The sequence below is a fragment of the Cyanistes caeruleus genome, unplaced genomic scaffold (genome assembly GCF_971803275.1).
Source record: "Cyanistes caeruleus unplaced genomic scaffold, bCyaCae1.hap1.1 HAP1_SCAFFOLD_76, whole genome shotgun sequence".
Taxonomy (NCBI): domain Eukaryota; kingdom Metazoa; phylum Chordata; class Aves; order Passeriformes; family Paridae; genus Cyanistes; species Cyanistes caeruleus.
In genome coordinates, this window is record NW_028255888.1 from 175467 (window position 1) to 202269 (window position 26803).

The 26803-nt window shown below is 52.2% G+C and overlaps 3 protein-coding genes across 4 annotated transcripts in view; 2 read left to right on the plus strand and 1 right to left on the minus strand.

Moving 5' to 3' along the window:
- The window catches only part of LOC111945665 (uncharacterized), an 80623-nt gene that overhangs the window by 47035 nt on the left and 6785 nt on the right, over positions 1-26803 (plus strand). The gene's annotated exons all lie outside the window — the stretch shown is intronic.
- On the minus strand, positions 1990-5799 carry LOC111944704 (uncharacterized). Of its 2 annotated transcripts, none has more exons than XM_086872801.1 (3): positions 4348-5799; positions 3996-4078; positions 1990-3809 (listed from the first exon to the last, which is right to left on the minus strand). In XM_086872801.1, exon 3 carries the CDS (start codon positions 3711-3713, stop codon positions 2823-2825), a length of 891 nt encoding a protein of 296 aa, XP_086728927.1. In that variant the 5' UTR covers positions 3714-3809; positions 3996-4078; positions 4348-5799; the 3' UTR covers positions 1990-2822. The 2 variants fall into 2 exon arrangements, with proteins under 2 accessions (XP_086728927.1, XP_086728926.1); XM_086872800.1 differs by having other exon boundaries at positions 3996-5353; positions 5704-5797.
- On the plus strand, positions 8696-14289 carry LOC147646877 (uncharacterized). Its single transcript, XM_086872804.1, has 8 exons — positions 8696-10074; positions 10164-10265; positions 10718-10825; positions 11109-11180; positions 11788-11886; positions 12331-12438; positions 13044-13218; positions 13746-14289. The coding sequence occupies exons 2-8, from the start codon at positions 10226-10228 to the stop codon at positions 13987-13989; spliced, it is 846 nt and encodes a 281-aa protein (XP_086728930.1). The 5' UTR covers positions 8696-10074; positions 10164-10225; the 3' UTR covers positions 13990-14289.

Genomic DNA, 26803 nt, shown 5'->3' on the forward strand with positions numbered 1-26803 from the left:
AGCTTCAACTTCCTCTCCCTCCAAGCTGTCTTAAAGGTAAAGCTACCCCATGACACTCCCCAAAATCAGAACTCTGCCAGGACCCCTGACTTTTCCCCCCAAAACTACCAAATTCCTCCCCAAAAAAATCAAAAAATTCCTTCCAAATGCCCCCCAAACCCCCATACTCTCTCAAAAGTCCCAAATCCTCACAAGACTCAAATTCTCCCCCCAAAATTTTCCCCCTAATCCCACCAAATTTTCCACTCCAAAACCCCAATTTTTTTACCCCAAACCCCAAATCCTCCCCCTAAAAACCCCGAAGTTCTCCCCAAAACCCCAAATTTCCCCCCAAACACCCAAATGTTAGAAAAAAATCCTAAAATTCCTGCCCTAAAACCCCGAAATTCCTCCCAGGAGCTTCAAAGTTTTCCCCCAAAACCCCAAATTTTCCCCCAAACCACCAAATTCCTCGATTCCACTCCAATACCTTTTTGGACACCCCCCCAAAAAACAGCAACCCTTCCCCAAAATCCCCCCAAAATTGCAACCCTCTCCCCCAAAATCACCAAAAATCTGAAAACATAAATTTTTTCACGTTTTTCACACCTTGGGCGGGGGCAAAACCACCAGAATTCCTGGGATTTTTCCTATTTTTTGTGAGAAGAGGGTCTCCCCAACTTTTCGTGTCACCCCAGGTGACCCCTCTCCAAAATTCCTGCCCCTCAAAATTAAGTGCAAATAAATAAAAAGAGGAAAAAAAAAAAGGCGGGGGGAAAGGTAAAAATAAAAAAGAAAAAAAGAAAAAAAAATAAAAAAAAGAAAAAAAAGACTCTCTTACCCCAATTTGTGGGGAGGGGAATGGAGGAAATATTGGGGGAGGGGGTGAACCCCCAGAAAAAAATTGAGGCACCCACCTCCAAAAAATTGGGGGAACCCCCCCAAAAAAGCTTACTTTGAAAAATGCCAAAACCACCAAAAAATGGCAAAAAACCCTGAAAAGTTAGAGGGGAACCCCCCAAAAATGCATAAAAAATGGGGGAACACCCCCTTGAATCCAAGGGATTGTTGCGATTTTTTTTCACAAAAGTGCTGGGTGTTTGGGGGGTGGCAGAGGATGAGAGACCCCCTCCAAATTCCTGGAGTTGTCCCCAAGACACCATCTGCAGAGGCAGCGGAGGGGGACAAAAAGAGCATTTTAGGGAAATTAAGGGAATTTGGGGAGTTTTGGGTGAATTTTAGGGAATTTTGGGATTTTGGAGGTCTGGGGAGGGTCTTAATTTTGCAGGGTTTTGCATTCCAGGGCCGCAGGTTCATGTCCAGGGAGGCTATAGTTACCAGGAACTGGCATGGGACACCAACAAGACGGGATTATGCTCAGGAAAACATTTATTCAGCAGAGGAACAAACTCAGATCCAGAGACAGCCCCGAACAGAGGCAGGGAGATGGGTTTGGAGAATCAGGGTGGAGTTCAAGGTCAGGGACCACCGGGAACACGGCAAGGGACAAACACCAGGGGCCCAAAGCCAATCAGAAACCCCTAGGTTGCCATCCCATGAGGGGTCCAGGGTGGAGTTTCTTCCTGGGCTCGCAGGGCCCATACTCCAAGGCAGAGGGATGGAATTCCCTCTTGCCCACACTTCTCACTTTAATCATGTTCATTTGAAACCAAATCTTTGCCTCCCTGGGCAGGGGCACCTCACACAAAAGCTCACTCAGTAATGGGCTCCCCCTCCCTTCACCATCCCCAAACTTTGGCTGTCTCATTCCAGACCCCACCCCACCTCCCCAATCCCAAGGCCAACCCATCTCATCTCTGCTGGACATCAAGACCTCCTTCCCAACCCCTATTTTGCCCATTTCATACCTCCCAATCCCTATCCCACCCATCCTGCCCCACCCAATGCCCATCTCACCCCACCTGATTTGCATCCCACTTCGCCCAGTCCCCTTCCAACCCCATTCCACCTGATGCCTTCAGAAGGCTGACCTAGAACAGAGGCTGCATAGAGGTAAGAATAAAGTTTATTAAAAGGCCTTAAAGGATATACCTTGGGTATACAAGAGCCTGGCCAGGGCTACACCCAAGATCAACCAAAAATGGCCACAAAAATGGATGAACAACTGATTGTAAGGTCTCACATTTTTGTAAGCTTAGGTCCATCTGCATATTTGGGTTCATTGTCCAATTACAGCTTCAGATGGTGAAGTCCCATCCTTCTTGTTTTCTTCCTTTAGTCCACCCTTGTTTATGCTTTTGGGCCTGAAACTTGTAATGACTGCCCTTAGTATCAAGCTAGAAAAGGAATTGTTTTGTCTACCTACTCTGTGAAGAGAGCTCACCAACACTTAATATGAAGTTCAAAACTATAAACCTAGACAGTGCAGACTATGAAAAACATGAAAGCTAAAACTTAAGGCATCACATCCTTAGAGGCTGTGGAATTGTATAATTTTGGAGTGGTTTAGAGGTGGCAGATCAAACCCTCTCATCCCTTTGAGTGCCAAGAAATGGAGACAACTCCACCAAATACTGCCACAACCCCCAAGTTTCTCCCTAAATCCCAGATTACCTTGAAACACTAGTAAAAAGTGAGGTTTAAGATGCTTTTGATGAATTTGTTGATTTTTACCCCAATTTTGTCTGTTTTACAAGGATGAAGATGAACCAAAAGATAATTGAAACCAAACTAAAATGATCACCAGCCCAGTGTCTTCCTAACACAGATCACTGGGAACGTGGGTCATGAGAGCTCTGCCCAACGTGGGTCCTCCCATAGGGGATGGAGCTGGAGCAGCACATGAAGCTCTTCCTGCACTTGGGGCACTCGCAGGGCTTCCCTTAGTGGTGCCTCTGTTGGTGTTTGGTCAAGTGAGAGCTCTGGGTGAAGCTCTTCCCACACTGGGGACATTTGTAGAGCCTCTCCCCGCTGTGGCTGCGTCGGTGGGAGATGAGGTGGGAGTTTCGCTTGAAGCCCTTCCCGCAGTCAGGGCAGCGGAAGGGCCTCTCCTCTGTGTGAATCCGCTGGTGCACGAGGAGAGTGGAGCTGATGCGAAACCTCTCCCCACACTGGAGACATTTGTAGGGCCTCTCCCCAGTGTGGATCATCTGGTGAATGGTCAGTTGGGACCTCTGGCTGAAGGTCATCCCACATTCCCCACACTCATAGGGCCGTTCCCCAGTGTGGGTCCTCTGGTGGATGGTCAGGTAGGAGCTGTTTCTGAAGCTCTTCCCACACTGGGGACACTCGTAGGGCCTCTCCCCAGTGTGGATCCGCTGGTGCCTGACAAGGGTGGAATTGTGCTTGAAGCCCTCCCCACAGTCAGGGCAGCAGAAGGGCTTCTCATCTGTGTGAATCCGCTGGTGCACGAGGAGATGAGAGCTCCTCTGAAACCTCTTCCCACACTCGGGACACTCGTAGGGCCTCTCCCCAGTGTGGATGCGCTGGTGACGGATGAATTCGGAGTTGCAGCTGAAGCCCTTCCCACATTTCCCACACTCATAGGCCCATTCCCCAGTGTGAATCATCTGGTGGCGGATCATTTTGCTGCTCCAGCTGAAGCTCTTCCCACACTCCAAGCACTTGTAGCGCTTCGCCCCATCCTGAAGCTGCTCGTGGACCACCAGCTCAGAGCCCTGGCTGGATCTCCGGCCACCTTCCCTGCACAGACCACCCTGGGATGGGTTTGGAGCCACTCCTCCTGTGGGATCTCTGGGGCTTTTCCTCCCCATTGGATTCCTGTGCTGTGGAGCTGGTCAAAACGGCCTCTTCCATGAGGTTCTGCTGCAGGGATTTTTCCTCCCTGGTCTCCATCCTCAGCTCCTTGTCTGGGGGAGGAAGTTCAAGGAGAGGATGGGATTTGCCTCCGTGCCAGAGGGAAGGGGAAGGAGATCCCCCCAGTGCATCCACAGCAGGACGGTGTCAGCAGCGGGGTTGTCCTGCAGCTGGGGGCCAGGCTGGGCTGGGAGATGGAGCAGCAGAGAGGGGGAAAGGGGCACTGACTTCCTCCTCACCTGCCTGGGTGTCCCGGGGCATCTTCCTCTTCCTCACAGCCTCCTCTTCCATCTGGCCAAGGTTTGGGAATGGGAAATCCTGGCTTGGGGAAAAATACGATTGGGGTTCCTTCTGCCCATGTTCATCTCTAGAAATCACCGGGCATCTGCAGTCCATAAAAACCCCCAAACACCCAGATTCAGCCCTGAAAATGCCTCCCAGAAGTTCCCCATCTCTGGTCTTTCCCCTTTGGTGTTCAGTGTTTCCGTCCCATCCCAGCTCCTGGAGGTCACGCTTGCACTGGGGGTCCCCAATCTACTCGGTCCCTGCCCTCCCCAGGCTGCTGGGAGTGCCAGGAATCCGAGAAGTTACCTGTTTCCATCTCAGCACTTAGGGATGCTGGAGGTTTTTGGGGCTTCAGAGTCCCTTCTCCCCTTATTCTCTGCTTTGGGGTGCAGGGGGTCCAAGGAGTTCCCCCTGCCCCTCTCCAGGCTGTTGAGGGTCCAACAAATTGCAGAGCTCCTCCTCTCTGGGCTCCCCACTTTGGGGTCCTGGGGGACACAGGGCTCTGCTCCTCCAGGCTGCCTCTGCCAGCAGCTGCCACCAGGACCCCCCAATGTTCCCCCAAGGGGCATTTTGCATACAGCTTTGGAGTTCTTCATTCTTCAAGCATCACCCACAAAAAAACCCAACCCAGGAACCCTCCAGGAGATCAGGGCCAAGCTCCCCCTCCCCTGTCAGCTGTGGGATGCGGGGTGATGATCCCACGGGTGGGAGCTGTGAATTCAGGGAGTGCTGGACCTTGTGGTTCCTTCTCCTTTCCCTGATCCTCCTTTGTTCCTCCTGCTCTGCCTCGTCCTCCTTCCTCCACCTCCTCCCTAACACCACTCCCTTCTCCTACTTCCATCCTGTCTTCCTCTCCTTCATCCTTCCTCTTCCATCCCTCCCCCTCCTCCCCCAGGAGCAGTGACACCCTCGGTGCCCCATTCCCGAACCCCTCACAGCCCACGGCAGGAGCGGGGATGGAGCTGGGACAGGTCGGGATGGGCAGTGTGGGGCTCTCCGCTGCTCCCACCCGCTGGGGGCGGGGGAACCCGGCCTGGGGAAAAGGAGAGGGAAACTGGGAAAATTGGGGGCTGCAGATCCCCCAGAACTGGGGCTGGCTGGGGACCCTGGCTGGGGACTGTCAGCCCTTGGGGCTCCTCTGGGGAGATGTGGGAGGGGGGAACACAGAGAGGGCTGGGGGATCCCAGGAGTGGCAGCGCTGGCAGGGACTGGTTTGTACTGGGATCATCCTGGCACTGGCTGAGATTGCACTGGCTGTTTACTGACATCACACTGGGATCATACTGGGATCGTCCTGGCAGTGAGTAGGAGACTGCAGGGGGCAATTGAGATCAGGTTGTGAGGAACTGGAAATATGCCCTGCACTCCCCAGAACCCCGGGATCGCCCCCCATAGGTCCCATAAGTCTCCCACAAAACCTCCAGGATCCCTGAATGCACCCTCAGCGCTCGTTCAGGACCCCCCAAAGCATCTCTGGACCCCTGAGTTCTCCCGACCCCACAGATGCCCCTTCCAGACACTGCTGGGAATTCATCTCCCATCATCCCAGAACACAGTTCCGCGCCCAAACCTCCTGCTGTGCCCCGCGCCGCAAAGAGCCCGGTTACAGCTCCCCAGGTTCTCCCCAGGTGCTCCCGAGCCGTATACATTCGCCCCGAGGACCTGCAGCCACGGCTCGGACGCAGAAGTGCTCTCCAAGTGCTTCCCCACACCGCCAAACGCGCCTTCCGAGCCACTTCCGGGACTACATCTCCCATCATGCTCCGCGGCGCCCACAGAGCGCTATTCCAGCCATGACTCCATCTCCCGTCATGCCCCGCGCCTCACCGGAACCTTTTGGAGCTGCGCCTATAACTCCCGTGATGCTCCGTGGCACCATGAAACCATACTATACCGGCGCCTACAGTTCCCATCATCCCCCGCGACCCATAGATTCCTCGTTACAGCCCCCCAAGTGCCGCCCAAGGGCCCGAAGTGTCCCCAGATTCCCCTCCCTGACTTCCAAGCACTCCCCTGGACCCCCAAGTGCTCCCCCGGACCCCGAATTGTCCCACAGAATCCCTAAGTGCCCCTCCATGTGCCCACCCGGCTCCCCAAGTGTCCTCCAGACCCCCAGGTTGTCTGTAAATTCCCTCTCCAGACACAAAACTGCCCCAAATGTTCCCCAGAAAAGTCTCCATAGACCCCAAAGTGGCTCCTTTTGCCCTGTGGGAGAAAATCATTAAAAAATATGATCAAAGGACTAAAAATAGGTGTAATTAGCATAATGAGGGAGAAATAGTGATCAATTAATTAATGAAGGGAATTGTGGTACTTTGAACCAAGGACCAATAATGTTTTTTGTTCCTGAAAGTGTATCAATTCTTTCATATAAATATAAAAATTAGGTTCTAAAAACACAGAATAATATTATTATAAAAAATAAAATTTTATTTTTATTAATTAATTAGATTTTAATTATAAGGAAAAATTATAAAGAGAAATGTCATCAATGTTTTAGGATGTCAGTCCCAGGTGGGCGATGTCAGACATGCTGAGGCTCGGGGTGAGGAGCAGGTTGTCCAAACAGGGGCAGCCTGCAAGGGATTCATTCTTCCCTGTGACCAGACTGCCTACAGAGACATTCAGCATCAGGATGGTAAAGAGTAAATCCTGACCTCCTGATCAGTACACAAAGATGATTACAGTTTGAACAGTAGAATGTTGTCACCGTAAGGTGCCTTCTTTGTTAATACAGCTCATATTGTGTCATGGTTGTTAAATACCAATGTTGTTGTACAACATTGTACAACAACATTGGTATTGTACAACTTTGTACAACATTGTACAACTTCTTTGTTAAAATATTGTTATAAATGGAATTAGAATTTTGACAACTAGGTCCCTTGGCTTAATGGCAGTTTAATTAAAAATTAATACAATTTACCAAACTGAATAGTAATGTGGTATAAAAGAATGCAGTTTAGTAAAATAATACAGTTTAATAAAAAATTAAAATTTATATATATAGTCTACTAGTAGTTAAGTATGATTAAAGCATAAGCAAAACCCACCAGGGTACGGAGGCTTCCCACCCTGCCTCACCTTCAAAACAAAGCACTTCAAGCTAAACTCATATACTGTATGCTTATACATATTCATTAATGTTTCCTGTAAGTTTCCTCCTATTTCTGATTTTTCTGACTTTACATCATTTTTATTCATGGCACATGCCTCACTTGTTGTTAGGAGGTCTTCAGTCTTCTTTTGGTGGTCTTTTGGCGAAGGCTTCTCCTCTTCCTCATTGTCCTTTGGATAACCTTATAGGTTTGCGCGTGCCTACTAAGCCTTGTGTTATCTTAGTCTACTAATTAGCCTTATGTTTACTAATCTTTAGGCCCAATGCCTAAATTTGTTCTAATTTTGGTCCATCTCAAGGCCATTTTGGTCTTGAGACACCATTTATCTTCTAAACTACATCCTGTACCTCAATTTTGACATGTAACATCTGCAAAGGGGTACATCTGATTTGTAACACCGATTCTTGATTGTTTCTAATAATAACTTTAATAACAGTTCCAATTTAGTTAGCACGAACCAATTCCATTTATTACCACTGCAAATACCCCTTATGCACCTTTTTATTGGTTTCCATGCTAACGGCCTTGCTTTCTTCCTTGCTATGGATAAACTTGTATTTTCTCTATTTCTTTTTTTGCTGCCTCAATTGTTTGGCCTGCAGACCAGTTGCTAAGCCCATCCACATTCAGCTCTTAGTCTTCAGAGGGAAACTGTGAGCACAGTGAGAATCTCCCAGTGTGCAAGAGGGTCCCTGTGTGCCAGCTGCAGCTGGGGCCTCAGCCATCTCCTCTCTCAACAGGTTCCCCTCTGCAGCTTCACAGGAAAGGCCAAACACCTCCTTCAGGGACACCTGCACCACACATTTCACATCTCCATGCCCATACATGATGTCCCTGTCACAGCTGCATTACCAGCTTGCTGCTGTGCAGATGCTGCCACCACCCACAGCAAGGCCCTGTGTCCCTGAAGGGACCCTCCCTGCTCTGTGGCCTGGACTGAAGGTGGGTCCCTCCTGCCAGGGCAGGGCCTGACACAGCTCTTCTGTTCCAATAAAGAGATGGAGCTGTCACCCCAGTGTCTGGCTGGTACCACCAGCAAAGCCCACACAGCACCAGCCCCGACTGAGCTCCATGTCCAGGAGCAGGCGGGGCTGACCACGGTGTGGGCAGGCAGGAGCCAGGCAGGGGCTGCTGTGACCAGCGGCAGGGCACTGAGGGGCTGGGGGAGTCTGTGTTGAGCGTCCCTGGGCTGAGGGCACATTTTCTTCAGTGGCATCACCTGGGCCTGGACCTCCTCCAGTGCCATGCCCAGGAAAAGAGGGAACCATCAAGAGCATCTCCTGGGACAGAACATGACCAGCAATGTCAGCAGGCAAAACCAAGGTTTTGTTTAGCGATGACCCTTTGATGAAGTCAAAGATTTACAATCAGTCCAGTACAGATTGGAGTACAGATGGGAGTACACTTGGGGGGGTACAGCCAAGGCCATGAGGTCACAGCAGTCTCTGGGGTGACAGCAGGCTGAGGTGACAGCAGGCTCTGAGGTCACAGAGGTCCCAGAGCCCCGTGGTTGCACAGCACCACAAGGACCAAGCAGTCAGTCCTTGACCACGACTGTTGTGGCAGCAGCAGCGGCGGCAGCAGCGGTGCTGACATTGGGACAGCGGTGTCAGGACAGTGGTGGCAGCAAGAGCTGCAGGACTGGCAGTGGGCAAGGCACCATGGCCTTTGCTCTGCGCCTCTTCCTCCTGCTCCTCCTGGCAGTGGCCCTGCCTGACAGGGCTGCCCAGGCTGCTCCGTGGCGAGCACAGGGAGCAGGTGAGCCCAGGGCCTGGCTTCCCTTTCCTGGGACAGCACTTCCTTCTCCCTGGGAAGCATTGGGGATGGTTTTCCCCAGGGCTTAAGGGAGGGCTTCCTCTGTGGGAGGGAGAGAGTCCCCAGAGCCCCTGGGCTGGTCCTGCTGCCTCTCCACGGATGTTGCATGGGGCCTACAAAGAGGGTGGAAAGTGACCAGAGCCAGCCTAGAGCTCCCCAAGTCCCTCTGCAGCTTTGGCCATGTCCACTGACATCTGGCTCCCACGGCATTACCCAAACCCCTTGCAGTGCCCGGTTCCCTAAGGCAGAAGGGCATCCCAGCTCACCATGGAATGATTCTGATCTGTGCTCCCTTCTAGACTGGGATCGTGACATGGGGCATCTGAAAGCCCTGGCACATAATGGTTTGAGACCCATGGAGAATGCTGGAGGCAAGTTCTCAATGTCCATTTCTGCACAGAATTATCAGTGTGAGTGTGGCAAGAGCTCACTCTCATGCCATTTCCCTTAAGAGTCTGAAGGTTGATGGATTCTAGAAACCTTGCCCCACTCCTTTCTGGAGCCCTGAGTGATCCCACAGCATTGCTGTCAGTGGGAGGAAGGAGGATTTAGCTGTTAATCTCTTCCCATGTGCAATGCCAGTGTCACCTTCCATGTGCTCTGTGCAGCTACAGAGAAGATCAGAGAGGGAAGGGGCCGGGCCCAGGGCTGTGCCCCGGGGCTGGGCCTCGTGTGGTTCTTTTGCCAGCCCCAGGGAGCCTGAGGATCTCCTACAGAGCCACGGGAGCTCTTCTGTCCTGCCTTTCTTTGCAGCCAAGCCTCTTGGTGAAGGTGATCTGGCTTCTCAACCCACATCCAGGACTGAGGCTCTGGGAGATGGTGAGGGTAGGTCAAGGCCTTTCCCCCTGGGAGAGCTGCCAGCTCAGAGCCCAAAGCTCGGCCAGGGCAGCATCGCTGCAGGTGCCAGGACAGATCCATGCACGTGTGTGCCCTCGCCCTGCATGATCCCCTCAGCACTCCTGCGGCTCAGTGCTGCCTGTGCAGATCAGCAGACATGACAGAAGCTTCTGTGGCTGTTGAGTTGCAGGTGTGTCTGCAGGGAGGACTTTCCAGGCTCCTGAGCTGGATGCTGCACGCAAGCCCAGCTCCCGTCACAGGGGTGAGTGTTGTGTCCTTGCTGATCCCACAAGCTCAACCCTGATTTTTAGGATCCATTCCTGGGACATGGATATATATTTTTTTAATTAGGTCCTCCAAGAGGAAAGAACAAAGCTACAGGACACCGGAAACCCCATGAGCCATCCAATACCATGCAGCAAATGCTGAAGGAAATGCTGCAGGGAAGACAAGGTGGGTCCATGTCCCTCAGCCTCCTCCTGACACTCAGCAGCCAGGGGCTTTCTCTGCACATCAGGACACACCATGCCTGGCACAGCAGGAAGGGATCCATGGCAGCCTTGCTGCCCCGCTGCTGCTTTCATGGCCTGCAGGGCTGTTTCCCAGCCTGGCCTGGCTGCAGCTTCTCCCCAGCCTCTGCCGGAAGGCATTTGGCATCAGCTGACAGGGAGCCCAAACTGCAGCATGGGCCATGCACACCCTGAGATCCCCTGCAATTTCCTGGTCTTGGGCTAGATCAGGTTCTGGGGCTGTTTGGAGGAGGGAGAGCTCTGGCTAATCCCATAAGTTTATATGATTTCCTAATCCTTATCTTTGACCTCGACTAGTATCGCATCATGATGATACCACTTCCCTGAAAGGGGAATGGTTCCATCCAATCCAGTTATCACTTTTCCTTTCTCCAGAGATGAACCCAAAGGCTGTGCTGAAAGTGCCATTTCCCGGAGGAAGCAGTGGCTCATGGGCAGCCTCTGCTGCAGGAAGGGAGGCCATGCCAGGCACAGTCCCAGGAGGTAATTGCTGTGCCTCTGGGCCTGAGCCCTGCTGAGGCTTGAGCTGTAAATCTCTGCTCCTTGGCAGTGCCTGCCTTTCAGGGATTTTGCACAGAGCATGGAAAAGATGTTGAGAGTGTCCAGGGCCAGACCAGAGCTGCCCAGGCCCCTCTGCAGCTTTGGCCATGTCCACTGACATCTGGCTCCCACAGCCTTACGTGACCTCCTTGCAGTGCCCAGTTCCCTAAGGCAGAAGGGGGTCCCAGCTCACCATGGAATGGTTCTGATCTGTGCTCCCTTCTAGACTGGGATCGTGACATGGAGCATCTGAAAGCCCTGGCACATAATGGTTTGAGACCCATGGAGAATGCTGGAGGCAAGTTCTCAATGTCCATTTCTGCACAGAATTATCAGTGTGAGTGTGGCAAGAGCTCACTCTCATACCATTTCCCTTAAGAGTCTGAAGGTTGATGCATTCTGGAAACCTTGCCCCACTCCCTTCTGGAGCCCTGAGTGATCCCACAGCATTGCTGTCAGTGGGAGGAAAGAGCATTTAGCTGTCAATCTCCTCCTATGTGCAATGCCAGTGTCACCTTCCATGTGCTCTGTGCAGGCACAGAGAAGAGCAGAGAGGAAGAGGCTGGGCCCAGGGCTGTGCCCCGGGGCTGTGCCTCGTGTGGCTCCTTTGCCAGCCCCAGGGAGCCTGAGCTGCTCCCATTGCTGCTGCCAAGCCCTGGCCCTGCCTGGGGCTCAGTTCAGAGCTGCTGGCAGCTCCAGGGAGTCCTTTCTCCCCTGACTGCCATGCAAGGGGCTCCTTCCATCCCACTGTGGGGACACTTGGGGACACTGCAGGCACGTGATCCCCCTGCTCCTGCTCCTGAGTGGAAGGCAGAGAGGAGGGAGTGCCTTGGAGGGCACCAGTCACCCAGGTACACTCACTGCTACTCTGGACTGATGGAGAAATGGAACTACTTTCCATTAAGGTCCTCCAAGATGGAAGAACAAAGAGATAGAAGACAAGAAATCCCTGGAGGCATCCCAACTTCTGGACAGGATGCTGAGTCATCTGGAGAGACGCCGTGGTGGGTTCATGTCCCTCAGCCTCCTCCTGACACCCAGCAGCCAGGGGCACATCTGGACACGCCATGCCCGGCCCAGCAGGAAGGGATCCATGTCAGCCTTGCTGCCCCGTTGCTGCTTTCATGGCCTGCAGGGCTGTTTCCCAGCCTGGCCTGGCTGCAGCTTCTCCCCAGCCTCTGCAGGAAGGCATTTGGCATCAGCTGACAGGGAGCCCAAACTGCACCATGGGCCACGCACACCCTGAGATACCCTGAAATTTCCTGGTCTTGGGCTAGATCAGGTGTAGGGACTGTTTGGAGGAGGGAGGGCTCTGGCCCAGCCCCAATAACCTGGGTATTTTCCTGACCCTTATCCATGACTTTGACAAGTATTGCCTCCTGAAGATACCACCTCCCCTAATGGTGAACAGTTTTATCTTATGCAGCTGTCCCTTTTCCTTTCTCAAGTGCTGGAGCAGATGTTTGTGCAGATGATGGCATATGCTAGAGGAAGGAATGGCCCTGTGCGAGCTCCTGATGCAGGAAAGGAAGAGATGCCAGGCCCAGGCACAGGAGGTAATTGCTGTGCTGGGCTCTCCCTCGGCAGGGCTGTGTGCCAGCAGCTCTTCCCTCAGGGCCTGGATGGAGCTCGAGGTGCCGCGGCTTCCAGGCCTCTGGAGCTCATTCCCAGCCCCTGGGAATCGGGACTTGTGCACCAACATCTCTCCCCCAGCAGCTGCTCCTGGAGCTGGCCCTAAGCATCCAGAGGCCCAAGACACAGGAGCAGCCCAGAGTGGGAGCCCTGCCGTGAGCCCAGGGCCACAGCCAGCCCTGGCTCCCAACTGGGCAGGGGATGCACTGGCCCCTTACAGGGCCTGGCTCTGTCCCCTTGGGCTGGGGGAGCTGTCACAGAGCAGGGAGGGTCAGGGGTGGCAGTGGCTGCTCAGGGATGGGTTTGGCCCGTGTCCCTGGAAGGAGCCACTGCCCAAGCAGCTGTGCTGTCCCAGGCTCTGCTCTCGGCTTTCTGGGCTTTGTTGGGTGGCACAGCCTGTGCCAAGGGGTGGCAAGGTGCCTGCAGGCCCCAGCTCTGGGGAAACAGAGAATGTCCTGGCCGTATCCACCGTGCTGCCAGCTCAGCAGTGGAGCACAGCACAGGCTCACGCTGCCCATTGCTCCCACAGAAGCGCTTGGCAAGTCCAGTATAAATGCTGAGAATCCACCAAGCACCCCAAGAGTGTTCTGCCCGCAGGATGTGCGCAAGTCCTGCATGATAGGCACAGCAGTGACACTGTTCACAGTGCCACTTTCCATGCTCCTGTGCTATGTTGGATTCCGGTGGTGGAAGGACAAGAAACGGTAAGTTGTTGTTCATCTCCACCCTCCAGCTTCTTGAAAGGCTGCTCATAGTCAGGAAACATTCCCAGTGAGGCTGCTGTGCACTTGTGGGTAATCAGTGGTTGCCCAAATAACTCTGCTGAGAGTTCTGCTGCTGCCCAGGCCTTTCATTGGCCTCTTAATTGCTGGGCCTTGTCCTGGGGAGCCCGCTGGGGCTGCAGCCAGTGCTGGCTCCCACTGAGGCTGCCTGGCCAAGAGCAGCCCCAGGAGCAGCGGGCAGAGGCAAAGCAAGGTGGGCAGGAGAAAGAGCGGGGACGAGATTGCCCTTGAAAGGCAGAGGTGCTCTGGGGCCCGCTCCTGGCCAGGGACCCTGCCCAGAGCCATCCCCTGGTTGCCGGGGCCTTGAGGGGCAGCTGTCCAGCTGGGCCAAGCTGTGCCAGCAGCTCCAGCCGTGCTGGGGAGCCTTGGCCGCTCTGGGCCCTGCTGTGCAGGAGGGTCCCTGAGTGCCCACGGCAGCTGGGGGCCTCAGCCACCTCCTCTCTCCACAGTCACCCTGCTGCAGCTCCAGCATACCAGCCAAGAAGGTGTGACTCTCACTTGCCCTCAGGGAGCCCAGAGACTGCCTCGTTCATCAGCTCTCAGATGTGGCCTCAGAAGCAGGAGTCGACCTGGAAAGCAGAGCACCAGCACTCCGTGCCTCCCCCACGGCCCCCCAGCCCAGCTGTGAAGAGGAAGCCCCCTGAGATTCCCCCACCTCCTCCCCTCCCAAGCCGGCCACCCTGGTCCAGCTAGGACTGAAAGTGGGACAGCCATGGCAGGGCTTGGGCCACCAGCAGCTTGGGGCATCTGCTCTTGGCTTCAAATAACACATTACCTGTGGGTAACAGCCAGAGGCACTTTTCCTACTCTTCTACCTTCAACAGGAAAAGCTGAAGATTCTTCCCATGCCCTGTCTTATCCCTTGCTCTTTTGATTTTCATACAGCTGGGTGCTGGCTGAACCTTTTCAAAGAACTTTATTTACATTTCATGTTTTACCCCACCTACCAAGGAAAAAGAAAATAAATAAAAGATTTCTTCAGTTTAGACTTCATTTTTAATGTGGTTGGGCCACTCAAATTTTGAGCAATTAATTTTCCATGGTGCCTCTTCCCTTTTCCTTCCTATCTACCATCTGTTCATCTGGACATGAAAATCAACAGAATTACTGAGATTCACCTCAAAGCCCAGAGGAGAATCTCACACAAAATATTCTCCCTGTATACTGCACAACAAGAAATATTCAGAGGAAAATACCATGGCAGCTGAGGCTCCTGGAACTCCCAGAATCCTGAGCCTGCAGAAGAGGCAAACAGCCCTGGCAGAGGCTGAGGGGAATTCTCCTCAGACTCCTCAGAAAGTGTGTCACTTCAGGAGGGGAAAGCTTTTAAACCTTTGCCTTACCTTCCTCCTTTGCTAAAATGTAAGGCTCCTCCTGAGAAAATACTGAGCTACAAACAATTCTCCATTCCTCAATAAAGCTGCAAAACCAAATGTGGTCACAAGTTTTCCATCAAAGCCCATTTGCAGAGAAACCCCACCATACGTGAGCAAATATTTATTAGCATTTCAGTTCACTCAAAAGATTGCCCCTTTTTTTTCCCAGAGAGAATATTAGAACCATTTGCTCTTGACAGGACTCCTTGGATGGCCCCCAGACCTGGCTCCTCACCACGCCCTGCCCGAGCTGTTCATGCAGCCAGGCAGCACCACCTGACTTTGCCACCCTTTTCAGGCCATGGGCACAGCTGGTGCCACGGTCCCCTCTGGTACCACGGTCCCCTCTGGTACCACGGTCCCCTCTGGTGCCACAGTCCCCTCTGGTGCCACAGTCCCCTCTGGTACCACAGTCCCCTCCTGGCTCGTGGTGTGTCCCTGCTGCTGGAGGAGCCCTGCTCGTGCTGCTGCCTGCATTCAACAAGGCCGGTGCTACTCCCCAGCCCAAAAGAGACTAAAGGCACTGCTTTGGGCAGCTGGTTGGAACGAGTTTAACACTTCCTCATCTCTATCACAGACCTCCTAAAACCTGTAACTTCTCTTGTTCTTTTTTTTCTCTTGCTTCTTCTATACTTCTTCTCTGTTTTTCTTTCCTCACAGATTTCTCAGTCCCCTTTGGGCTGAGCTCCTTTGGGATACTCCCTCGTGGGCAGTCCCGCTTATCTCAGTTCTCTGGGTTTGAAGAACAACTCTCAAGCTCGTTAGAATCTTGTTTCTCGTGTTGATTAGAAGGTTATTACAAAACTTGGCAGGTCTCTCCAGACTATCTGCACAAGTTCAATTCACCACAACCTGGCTCATTTTGCTCTGATGGTACAAAATGGCCCCAAACCACGCGGCTGCCTCATTTTTATATCTATTTTTAACCTTGTTAACTATGGACACATGTATTGGTTTTATATTTTAACAACTAAGTTTTCTGTATCTATTTACATAACTAAAACTGCAACTAACTTTCAACCAAACATTCTTTGTGCTCCCAAAAACTGCAGAATCATGGAGAAGAAGGAAGAAGAGCTAAAAAAGACCACACCTTTCTTCCTCCATCTTTACTCCGTGTATTAAACCCCTATAAAATCTATATTTTTCACCTCAGTGGCATACTAAACATTCTACTACTTTCTACTTAATTTTTTATAAATCCTGGTTTACCCAGGGAGAGTTGGAAGCCTTTCTGTCAATGGCAAATAGGATTGATACTGTTTTGGAGAATAGGACAAACAGAGAAATGTCTCTCCATTTCTGGATTCCTGTATCTCCCTCTTCTCTTTGCCAAAAAAACCCAACTTTTTTCTTTGATTACTTGTTTTAGAATGGCTTCCCTGACCCTGAATGAGTCAAGCAGATGATATCTAGATTTGACACATTGGTCAAAGCTCTCCAGACATTCTCTCTCGACTGATTCATGGCAAAACTGTGTTGCATAAGGCAACCAACAAAAGATAAGGCACAAATACAATGGCTAATTGATCTTATTCAACAACCTTATCTCTCGCAAAAGTTCTTAAATTTCTGTATTAAACACCCCTCCCTCACAAAGTCCTCAGTCCATAAATTTTGCACGCTGTTTGTTCAATGTCTAAGATGTTGAATGCTGTTTTCATGCTAAATCACGTTTGCGTACTGGCTTCTTGATTTCTGGAGTCTTCGTCTGCTTGTTTCTCCGCTTGATACGGTTTCACGCACTTTGCAGGAACCCACTTTGGTCCTGCACCTGTGGAGACACAAGCATATCCTTTTCCTTTTTTGCTTGAAAGGGTACTCAAAGGAGTTTTTAAGCTCCATTCCTGGGGCCAGAAGAGATGTGAAGTGACTGTGACATCGGCACCTGTGTCCATTGTCCCTTGAATTGACACTGTCTTGCATTTTATGTCAAGTTGCAGATGATTACAGGTCTATCACGACTTATCTGCTTTACCCAGGTGGCATGAACTTCAGTAGACTCATTAATAGATAAAACTTGCCTGCTGATCAATGGTCTGATTGGATAATTTGCATGCAGAGGCAAAGCAATGGCTTTAGCTACTAAAGTTTTTGCCGAAAGGATCCATGGAAGACGTAAAGCTTGAGCTAAAACCGTCAATTCTTCATTCTAGTCTGCAGAAACAACACATGGATAAATAACAAGCCCCAAAATACTGCATCTGTCCTTGCCTATAATCAGGAAGTCTTGCCTCTTTTTTCAATGTTCCGGAGACTCCTGTATGGAGTACCGCATGATCTTCATTCAAAAAACAAACCAAGTTGGATGTTGCCAATTCACATTGTGCACCTGGTGGCAATAAGCCTGGATCACTGGGAAATTGACAAATGGTCTTGCTGAGGGAATCTGATTGGCGTTCCCTGATGATCACTCTCTGACCGGAGGCCTTTAATGGAATTGACTTTGAGGCTGTCGCTCCATCTCCATTTGTGTCATCACGTGGTGACTCTTTGCACTGTTTTTGGGGCTTCCCAGCAGAGCTAGAGGTTTTCCCTCTACATGTGTTTTTGAATAGCATTGGCTGGGATGATGTTTTCCTCTTCGGCACCTGGGACAAAGGCTTTGTACTTTTTTCTGCAATGGGCAGTCCTTTTTCATGTTTCCCAGTTTCCCACATGGAAAGCGTGCTCCCTCATGAAGTGATGCTTCCATCATATCTGCACAGCTGAGTCACTGAAAACCTGACTCCATACTCTTTACTATTTTCATAAATCCTTCGAGTTGTTCTTCGAGCATTCTCTCGAATTCTTCTGTCGAAACACTCGCAACATGCGGAGTGCCTATCTTGCTACATGTCTCTATCATTTCTTCCATGGTTGGATATCCAGGCAACGCACTCTCAGTATGTCTGCACTCTGCATTAGCATTTGCGAAGGCACGGCCTTGAAGCATGTGTGGCTTCACCTTTTCATCCATCACCTGCTGGTCAATCACCTGTGTGAGGTGATCAATGAAGGTAGTGAAAGGCTCTGAAGGGTCTTGCTTCACTTCTGTGTAGGTGCCTTCTGAGGTTCCAGTAGGTTGAATTTGCAGCAGTGTCTTTTCAGATGCTTCTACAACATCTCAAAGCACTTCTGGAGGCAGATCTGCTATTTGAATTTCTGGCTTGTGATACGGCACATTTACTCCTGCCATTTGAGTTGCTGTGATGTCTGCATACGGTCCTCTTGCATATTTGTTCCTCAGTTCAAGGAGAGCTTTTCTCCATCTTGAATTCCACAGTATATATTGTTAATCTGTGAAAATTGTTGAGGCTATATACTTGGAGTCATATGGTGTCATTTCAAGGCTGAGGAAAAGACCTCTTAATAATTGCTGAAAATATGGAGAACCAAGTCCTTTTCCTTCCACAGCATCTAATAAATCCTTTAAAAGACAGCGATCCACAGGCTCCCATCTAGGAACATCATCTCTTCTTCCAAGCCTCACTGGTAATACTGTAATGTCCTCAGTTTCTCTGAAAGCATCAGCTCCTTCCTTGAGAAGTACCTGCATATCAGGTCCTCCCCCTCCTCTTTGAGGGAGATTTGATATAGATTGTAGCTTTGGTTGTTGAGGAGCTGTAGGTATAGTAGAAAAATACAGTGGTTGTGGATTGTGAATGCACACAGCTTCCTTTAAATCTTGAAAAACAGGAGAAAATTGTAATCTTGTCGAAGAAGAGATGTCCTGCCCTGAGAACCAGTCCTTTGGAGCAGTCTTTTGAAAAGCTGAAATATCGGCTAGAAGCAGAGAATGTGGCATTTGAATCGATGACAGAGGAATTCCTTCGCCTGCTGTTGTTGATATTGCGTCGTTTTTGTCTAAAATATTCTCGATTGTATTTGTAGAAAAAATTAGAAGCTGCTGTGATGCTTTTTGCCCACAAGGCAGCGCTGCTGCTCCATGAATTCGCTCTGGCTTCAGTTTTATAAACGGCTGAGCCTCCAACGGGTTTTGTACCATTCGAAAAAAATTCTAAAATTCTAAAAAATTCTAAAATCCCGTATTTAGGGAGGAATTCCTTTTTAGGAGATAAATCCCGTTTAGGAATTTATGGATTTTAGTACTTTTTAGTACTTTTCCAAACTGCTCACTTTGCTTTCCATAGTAATCGCAACACCCTCTGCTTTTTCAGCTTTCCCCCACACCTCTCCCTCTTTTCCCAAATCCTCTGAGGGGTTGGGATCAGAGGCTCCCACGCTGTTGAGGGATTTGGGGGTTTCCCTTGCTTTTGGAAAGGGCAGTTCGGATCTGGGTGGCTGGGTTTCCTCTCCCCCTGTTCCACCCCCTTGGCAAGGCAGTTTTGGAAAATGACTGTGATACATTACATTAAAGAGAGTATGACTTGTTTCTGTCATATTTCCATGGACACACATTCCCGGGGTTTCTAACTCTTTTAACCTCATATTTGCATTTGCCCATATATAGGGTTCAAACAATTGCTCCTTGCTAATGGTGGGGTAATTCTCTCTCACCCAGACCAGTAAAAATTCCAACTCTTTCGTTGGAATTTCATATAAGGACTGCTCTATTATTTTTTCTAATTTTTGTAAAATTGCCTGTTCCTCCTTAGAAATATTCCATCTCATCTCCTAGGTTGGACAGAGCTTACCAGACCTGCTGGCTATCTCTTCAGATTACTGACCAGCAGAATCCGATGTTTCTGAGTCCTGGGCCCTTGAAACTCTGGAATTTGATAGCAGATATTTTCATCCAGATGGATTTCTTTCAGGAACTGGCTGCTCTGATCCAGGCAGGCTTTGATCAAATCCTTTGAGCTCTTACTGACCGACAGACATGGGACACCACTTGTTGCTGTGGAATCTTGGTCTCCTCAGGGCTAAGCCCTTCTGGGATACCTCCTCAAAGGGGAGTTTCCCTTATCTCAGTTCTGTTTCAGGAAAGATTCTCCAAAGGCTTGTTTGCTTCTTGTTTCTTGCGTTTATTAATATTTATTATCAAAAGACTTGGCAGGTCTTCCCCAGACTTTCTGCACAAGTTCAGTCCACCACAGCTTTGTGGTGACTTGAATAGCACAAAATGGCCTTGAACTGCATAGCCTTTTTATCTTTATTCTTAATCTTTCCCAATTAAGTATAGACACGTAAATTATTTTTCTTAGTGACCCTATGACCCAAGACGTTGTGTGCTGCACTGCGGCATTCTCTATCCAATCACCCGCTACTACCCAAAAACCTCTAAAAGAAGAAGATGAAGAAGAAAGAAGAAGGAAAAGAGACAACACCCTAAAGTAGCCATTTTGTCTTCTTGTTTTCTGTTTTCTAAACTAGCTTATACACTAAACTTTAACATTTTTCACCCAGTGACTTAAGAAAACTCTCCAATCTACACACTTACACTTTTAGTTTTTCTACTTAATTTTAAAAGTTGTTTTCATGCTGTTCAATGAAATTCAATGTTTTCTTGGATGTCAGAGCTAGGCACCAGAGACAAGGGCACACTCTGTGCCTCAGACTCCAACACAGATCCTTTAGGTGCTCACTTTTCATCACTCTCTAATTTATACAAATGCTACCACTGGCTACACTTTTGAATCACATGACCTTGCTTCAAAAAATGACCCTCTAGGATTCTTTCTAATGTGCTGAAATACATTCTAGTGGACTCATTTCAATAACAACTTTGCTTCTTGTGTTATTCATTCTTAATGCTATCTACATTTCCAAACTTAGCAGTATCTATTAGTAGTTCTTCTCTTTTCCTTATCTTTATTTCCTGTATACTACACCTTACACACACTGGCTATCTCTGAGTCACCCAACACCAATATTCTTTTTTATATTACTAACAAGCAATGTATACAAAAGGATGACATGTTCTGCACAATCTCCAAGGAATTGGAGTATGACACGACATAAAACGAGTTTCTGAAAACACTGCCTAAAGTAATCATCAGAAGTATATGCTGATGTAAGCCTGGAGTTCACAAGCCTTGACTGTTTACATGGTTTCTAAAACCTCATGTGACTGCTCAGTGTTGTTCAAACACTTGTCAAACTCAGAGGTGCTTGATGCTGTCACCATTTCCTGGGAGAAGCTGTCCCAGTGGCTGACCATGCTCTGGGTGAAAAACCTTTTCCTGATATTCAAACAAAACCTGCCCTGAGCCAGCTGCCTACCCTTTTCTTGACTCCTGTCACTGGTCACAAGCGTGAAGAGATCTGCACCTGCCCCTGTGATTCCTCTCAGGAGGATGCTGAAGACCCCAAAGACTCTCTTTAGTCTCCTCTTCTCTGGGCTCAACTAAGTGACCTCAGCTGCACCAAGGCCTTCCCCTCCATACCCTGTCCCATCCTTGCTGCCCTCCTTTGCATTCTGTCTAATGGCTTGATAGCTTTTGATATTGTGCTGCCCAAAACTGCACCTCTCTGCTTTCAGTGCTTCTCTTGGTTGCTCCTTCAGGCTGCTGGCACCATCAGCAGAGACACAGAACAGCTTCTCCTGCCAGAGTTAGCCCTATCATCTGCACTTCCCCACATGTCTGCCTTGATGTTCACTGGGGACCTCCCTGGCAGGTTCAAAAGCTAAACTTGAACATTTTTCACATGCTTGCTTAACATATTTATTCACTTACATGAGGTGTATTTCTGCTGAAACTACAAACTTCTATTCTTACTTCAAGTCTATGCAACTTTATAGTTCTAAAGTTTCAAGCCTTCTCCAAGGTCTCAGGTCAAACTTTGCATCCATCTCTATCTCGGAGCCTGTATGCTCAAGGCCTTGAAAGCTTTCTATGCCTGCATTCCCCACATCTGCCTGTGTCACAGCCTGTGCAGGTTTAGGATGGTCACCAGACAGGATGTGTCCAAAGGAGGCCGTGCCAGCTTCTGTGCAAGGCCCCGTGCCCTTCCTGCTGCGGCTGTGTCGGCAGCCCTGGGGCTCCTTCTGCTGCCCTGAGCCCGCAGAGCAGGGCAGCGTTTGCTGATGGTTTGAGCTGTTCCTAAAGATCCTGTCAGGTGGCCTTAGACATTTGGAGTGAGGGATTCCTTGCAACTGGGCCAATTTGGGGGGGCTGGGGGTGGCCTGAGGGCAGGTGGCCGTGTGTGCAAGGGCCCTTTGTGACATGGTGCAGCATGGTCACCATGGCATGGCACAGGACAGGGTGTCAAAGGGCCCATGTGACATGTGGTGACATAGGAGCTGGTGGTGACACGGCCACACCACAGTGCTTGGTGCATGAGATGGGACAGGACACACCAGAGCGGTGCTGTGAGGAGCCCATGCACAGCACACTCGCTTCTGTCTGACCCAGAGCTTTTCTGAAGTGTTATTCCTACACATGACCTCGAGGCCAGACCTCAGTCCTTGATGAGGAGCCTCCTGTCCTTGTGGCAGGAGGCCTCGAGACCCAAGAGCAGGACTTGTCCTGTGGTCTTGCCAGGACTTCAGTCTTGCAGGTGCCTTCCAGCCACAACTACAGCACTTGCTGACGTGAAGCTGTTGCAAGACATCGCTCCTGCAAGTAGCCATAAATCCAATCACTGGCATGGAGCAGAGAGCCCTGAGAGCACCCAAACTGGCCTGGGTGGAGGAGGAAGAAGAAGGAGGCCCTGGAGCTTCCCCAGCACAGACTAAAGAGGTGCAGCAGTTCCAGCTGCTACAGGAGGGTGAGTGGCAGAGCTGAGCCACAAGGCTGGGGCCTGCATCCACCTGGGTCCTGTCCCATCCCATCCCATCCCATCCTCTGGGGACACACCCATGGACAGGACCAGAGAAGGGCCAAGGCTGTGCCTTGGCAGAGGCTGTGCTGCATTAACCGGGGGCATCCCAGAGCTGTCCCTGCCTGGGGAGTGCACGGCTGGGCTGTGTTCTCTGGCCTCACCTGCAGACCCTCAGTTCTGGCCCTGCTCACTCTTTGCCAGATGCAGCCATGGACCAGACTCAAGAGCAGCATCCCACCTGTGGCCTCATCCGCAGAACAGCACAGGTACCTGCAGCCATCCCCACCTGGGCTGGGCCTGCTGGCACTGCCCAGCCCAGCACCGTGCTTGGAGCACTCCATGCAATATCCCTCTATTCCTGCCCTTCTTTCTCCTGCCTGACTTGCAAATTCATCAAGTGCATTTGGCAAGAAGAGACCAGCATCATGGGCACTGTGTCCATGGAAAACTGTGATGTCTACACCACTGACACCAGTGCTACCATGCTGAAATGGATTTTGGAGAAGGCTCTTTCCAGTCCAAAGCAAGTAAGCAGCCTGTGGCCAGGGTTTGATCCTCCAGGAATTGCTTGGCCTCCCAAGCCATGCCTGCTGCTCACTCTAAGCCTTGGAGGCCATTGCAGTGTGATGAGAAGGAAAGCATTTCTCTGGGGAAGCTGGGGACATTCCTGTCTCCCTCTGACAGCTTTCCAACTCTCCCCACGCCTTCTCCAGGTGCCCACCATCGTGAGGTGCATCCACCAGGTGCTCATGACCAATGAATCTGCTGAGCACAGGCTGGAGAGGACCCTGCTGGATCTCACCGAGGCACAGCCCGACGATGTGGTCATTATTCTCCTGCGTGTGGCCCCAACGTGTGACAGGTATGGGGCCCACCTGTCCAGAGGGCTCACGGCTCCCCTGCCCATTGCCCTGTACAGCCTGGCCCAGGTGTGTCACCAACAGAGACTTCCAGGGCCCTCTGGCTGCTCCCTTTCCCAGCCCTGGCATGTCAGCCCCTGAGCCTGCTGCCATGCTGCCACCCTGCCCCTCAGCAGCCTGTCCCCACAGGCCTGGGCTGCCTGGCTGCTGCTGCTGCTGCTGCTGCTGCTGCTGAGGGGCAGTGGGCAGAGGCAGAGCTGGCAGCCAGCTCAGCTCCCTGCTGCTACCCAGGCCTTGGGGATGTGTCTGAGACCCTGTGCCTGACATGGAGCTCTGACCCCGCAGAGCTGCAATGACCATATGGAAGAGGATCTTGTGCTCGCCCAGGACTGCACAGAGGGCACTCCTGATACTCCTGGGTGTGCTGGGGGACTGGCCAGAGCACAGCAGGTGCACCTCGGATTGGAAGACCACGGGTGTCTTTGCCCTGGCTGTGAGTTTCTGGAACTGGCCTGCACTCACCCCAAGGCTGCCTCTCCAGCAGCTCTGCACCCTCCTTCCCCCACTGCATCTCCCTGCCTCAGGCACTGGGCTGAAACCTGGCCTAGGGGCAGCTTCAGGGCCACCAGGCCAGGTTCTCTCCCTGCGTCTTCCCCGGCCTCTCCCTGCCACACTCAGGCCCTGCTACACGGACACCTGGACACTGAGCGCTGTCTGAGACTGCTTTGTCCCCTGCAGGCAACTGTGGTGATGTGGAAGATCCTCCAGGTGCCCTGCTGGCCAGAAGCTTTAACAGTGTATTTCCCCCAGCTCTTTGTGCATCTGCTCCTCCAAGTGTTCTTCAGCACAGAACAGATGCCAGAGGAGGGCTGGAACTTCTGGAAGAGTTGCCAGGAAGAACACGGCTTTGCCACCAGCCCCAACAGGTGCTCCATCCCAGTCCACCTGTCCCTGCCACGTCCCAAGGGCAGAAGCCAGTGCTCCCAGCATGACCTGGACTTTGCTGTGCACACAGGTTTGCAGTGCAGACCCTCAAGTCTCTCCTCTGCCAAATGCAGCATGAGGAAGCCGTGCTGTCAATGGAACACAAGTGTGGCTGGGACACGCTGCTGTGTGCTGACACCCACCACTGTGCCGTGGGTCTGCTGGCCAGGTGAGACCCCCTTCTCCCCACTGCCTCTGACATTTCTGCCCTGGGCCCAGGGCCTGGCCCAACACCGTCCCCGTGCTTGTGGGCCAGAGGGCCTTGTTAGCAAGGGATGGCCAAGCAGACTGGGAAAAGGCTGGGAGAGGAAATATCCCACAAGGAGCTGCCTCCCAAGGAGCCCATGTCCACTCACATCCTTGGGGAGAAAGACCAGGCCCATGGGAGTGAGTCCCCTGGCAGAGATTTTCTCAGGGTCCTGGTCCCATTTTTACCCTGCCAGGGAGATGCGCCACGCTTCTCTACGGTTGTGTTCCAGAACTGCATTGCACTTCCTCTGGCTGCTCAGAACACAAGAGCCACGCTGGGATCTGCCTGCCCTGGCATTCCTTGTGGAGGTGAGCCTGATGGCCAGCACTACCTCCCTGAGCTGCCTGCCAGCTCTCTGCCCTCTCATAGCCCCAGCTGCCTGGGATGCTGCCCATGCCCTGTGCTGCTGCCTGGGCCCGGCCCTGTGCGGTTCCAGGCTTCTGCCGGCTGGCTTCCTTGTCACTGCCCTGTGCCTTTCAGATCCCGGAGTACCTGGACTCCAATGAATGTAGTGACAGTGTTGTGCAGGTCTCCTCAAGGTGCCTGCAGAGCGAGTGCAGGGAGAGGCGTCACCTGGTGCTCAGGGCCCTTCTCAAGTTCATTGACCATCCCTCCATGGTGAGAAGGGGACAGTGGCTGAAGCTGGGGAATGCAGTCACTTGGGCTTGGCTGGGCTTGGAGCTCTGAGGCAGCTGCTCCCAGCTCTCCTGCCTCCTGCTTCAGCTGCCCCAGTGCTTAGGGACTGGCCTTTGCACTCTGGGTTCTGCCACAGCAGCAAGCTGCGATTTCACACACTTGTGTTCCACACAGGCGAAAAAAATGTGGAGCCTGACTGAAACACTCATGGAGCTACTTCAGGACAAGGATGCAGACATAATTGGGATCATACTCATCATACTCAGCTTCATATTCACCTACAAATACATTGTGGTACCCAGCCCCATTGCCCTGCAGCTGGCTGAGGCGCTCCTGCCGCTCTTTGACCACGTAAGGCTCTGTGTCCTCAGCCAAAGGCACTGAGTGCTGCCCAGACACTTTGTACTCTGTAGATTTTCAGGACTGTGCCAACCTGAGCCTGGAGCACACAATGCTAACATCATTTTTCCTTCCTTTCTTACAGGAGAATAGCCACGTGCAGCTGCTCTCTATAGGGCTCTTCCAAGTTACAGTGGATTTTTTGGGAAGGGGAAGAAATCCTTTGGAGATGCCTGTGCGCCAGAGCCTCCTGCCCCTGTTCTTCCATTGCCATGATGAGAACCAGCGTGTGGCAGAGGTGAGGATTCGTGGCCTGCTGGTGTTGCTCTGGGAGGGAGCTGGGCTGCCTCCTGCCCTGGTGCCTTGCCGGCCGCTGCCTCCTCCAGGCCTTGGCACAGGGACGTGGCTCCTGTGCCCTGGGCTGTGGGGCCAACTTTGGGTCTCTGCTGCTCTCCAGGCCTCCCTGGAAATGCTGCATTGTGCAGCCAAGTTCCTGAAGAGGAGGGATCTCCAGAAGCTGGAACAGGAGAACCTGTGGATGTTGGGCGACATCCTGGTAAGGGTGGCCTGCAAGCCCCAGCCTCAGGCTGGAGAAGCCCCCTGCCCCCGGTGCCCAGTGTGTGGGGCTGGCCGGGCCTCAGGGCTGGGCGGGCACGGGAGGCCGGGGCTGGGGCACAGCCGGCGCCAACCCTTCCCTCCTGCTGCTCTCTGCAGCTGGCACAGGACAGGAGCCGAGCGGCCGAGCACCTGCGCCGGGCCCTGCCGTACCTGCAGAGCCCACAGGAGTCCCTGCGAGCGGCGGCCATCAGGTTCATCGGTGAGCCAGGAACCCGGGCTCCCTCCCCGCCCCGCCGCAGCTCGGGCCCAGCCGCGGCTGCTGTCCCGGCAGCGGCACCCGGGCCCGGCGCCCTGGAGCCCTGGCTGCCCTCGGGGCTGCTGCCGGCCTCTGGCAGCCGTGCCCTTGGGCTGAGTCAGGATGCGGCAAGGGCCCGGGCTGAGCCCTGCCGGGCCAGAAGGGCGTGTGGCCCCAGGGCTGGCAGCGCCGCTGGCAGGGAGCTGTGCCGCTGGGGCCCTGACAGGCTCTGTGTTCCCAGGGATGGCCGGGCGGCACCTGAGGGGCAGCAGGCAGAGCTGCAGCTCATCTCCGAAGGTGAGTGAGGGCAGCGGGCTGACAGTGGCGGCTGGCGGGGGGAGCTGCAAGCCCTGGCCCGGCTGCGGGGGGCTCTGCTCCCTGTGAGGATGAGGGGCGGCGTGGGCAGAGCACACCGAGATTTCAGGGGTACGTGGGGCATTCGTGGCCAGCAGCTTCGGGCTGATCCCCTTGGTCCCTGCTCCCTGCTGGCCATGGCAAGAGC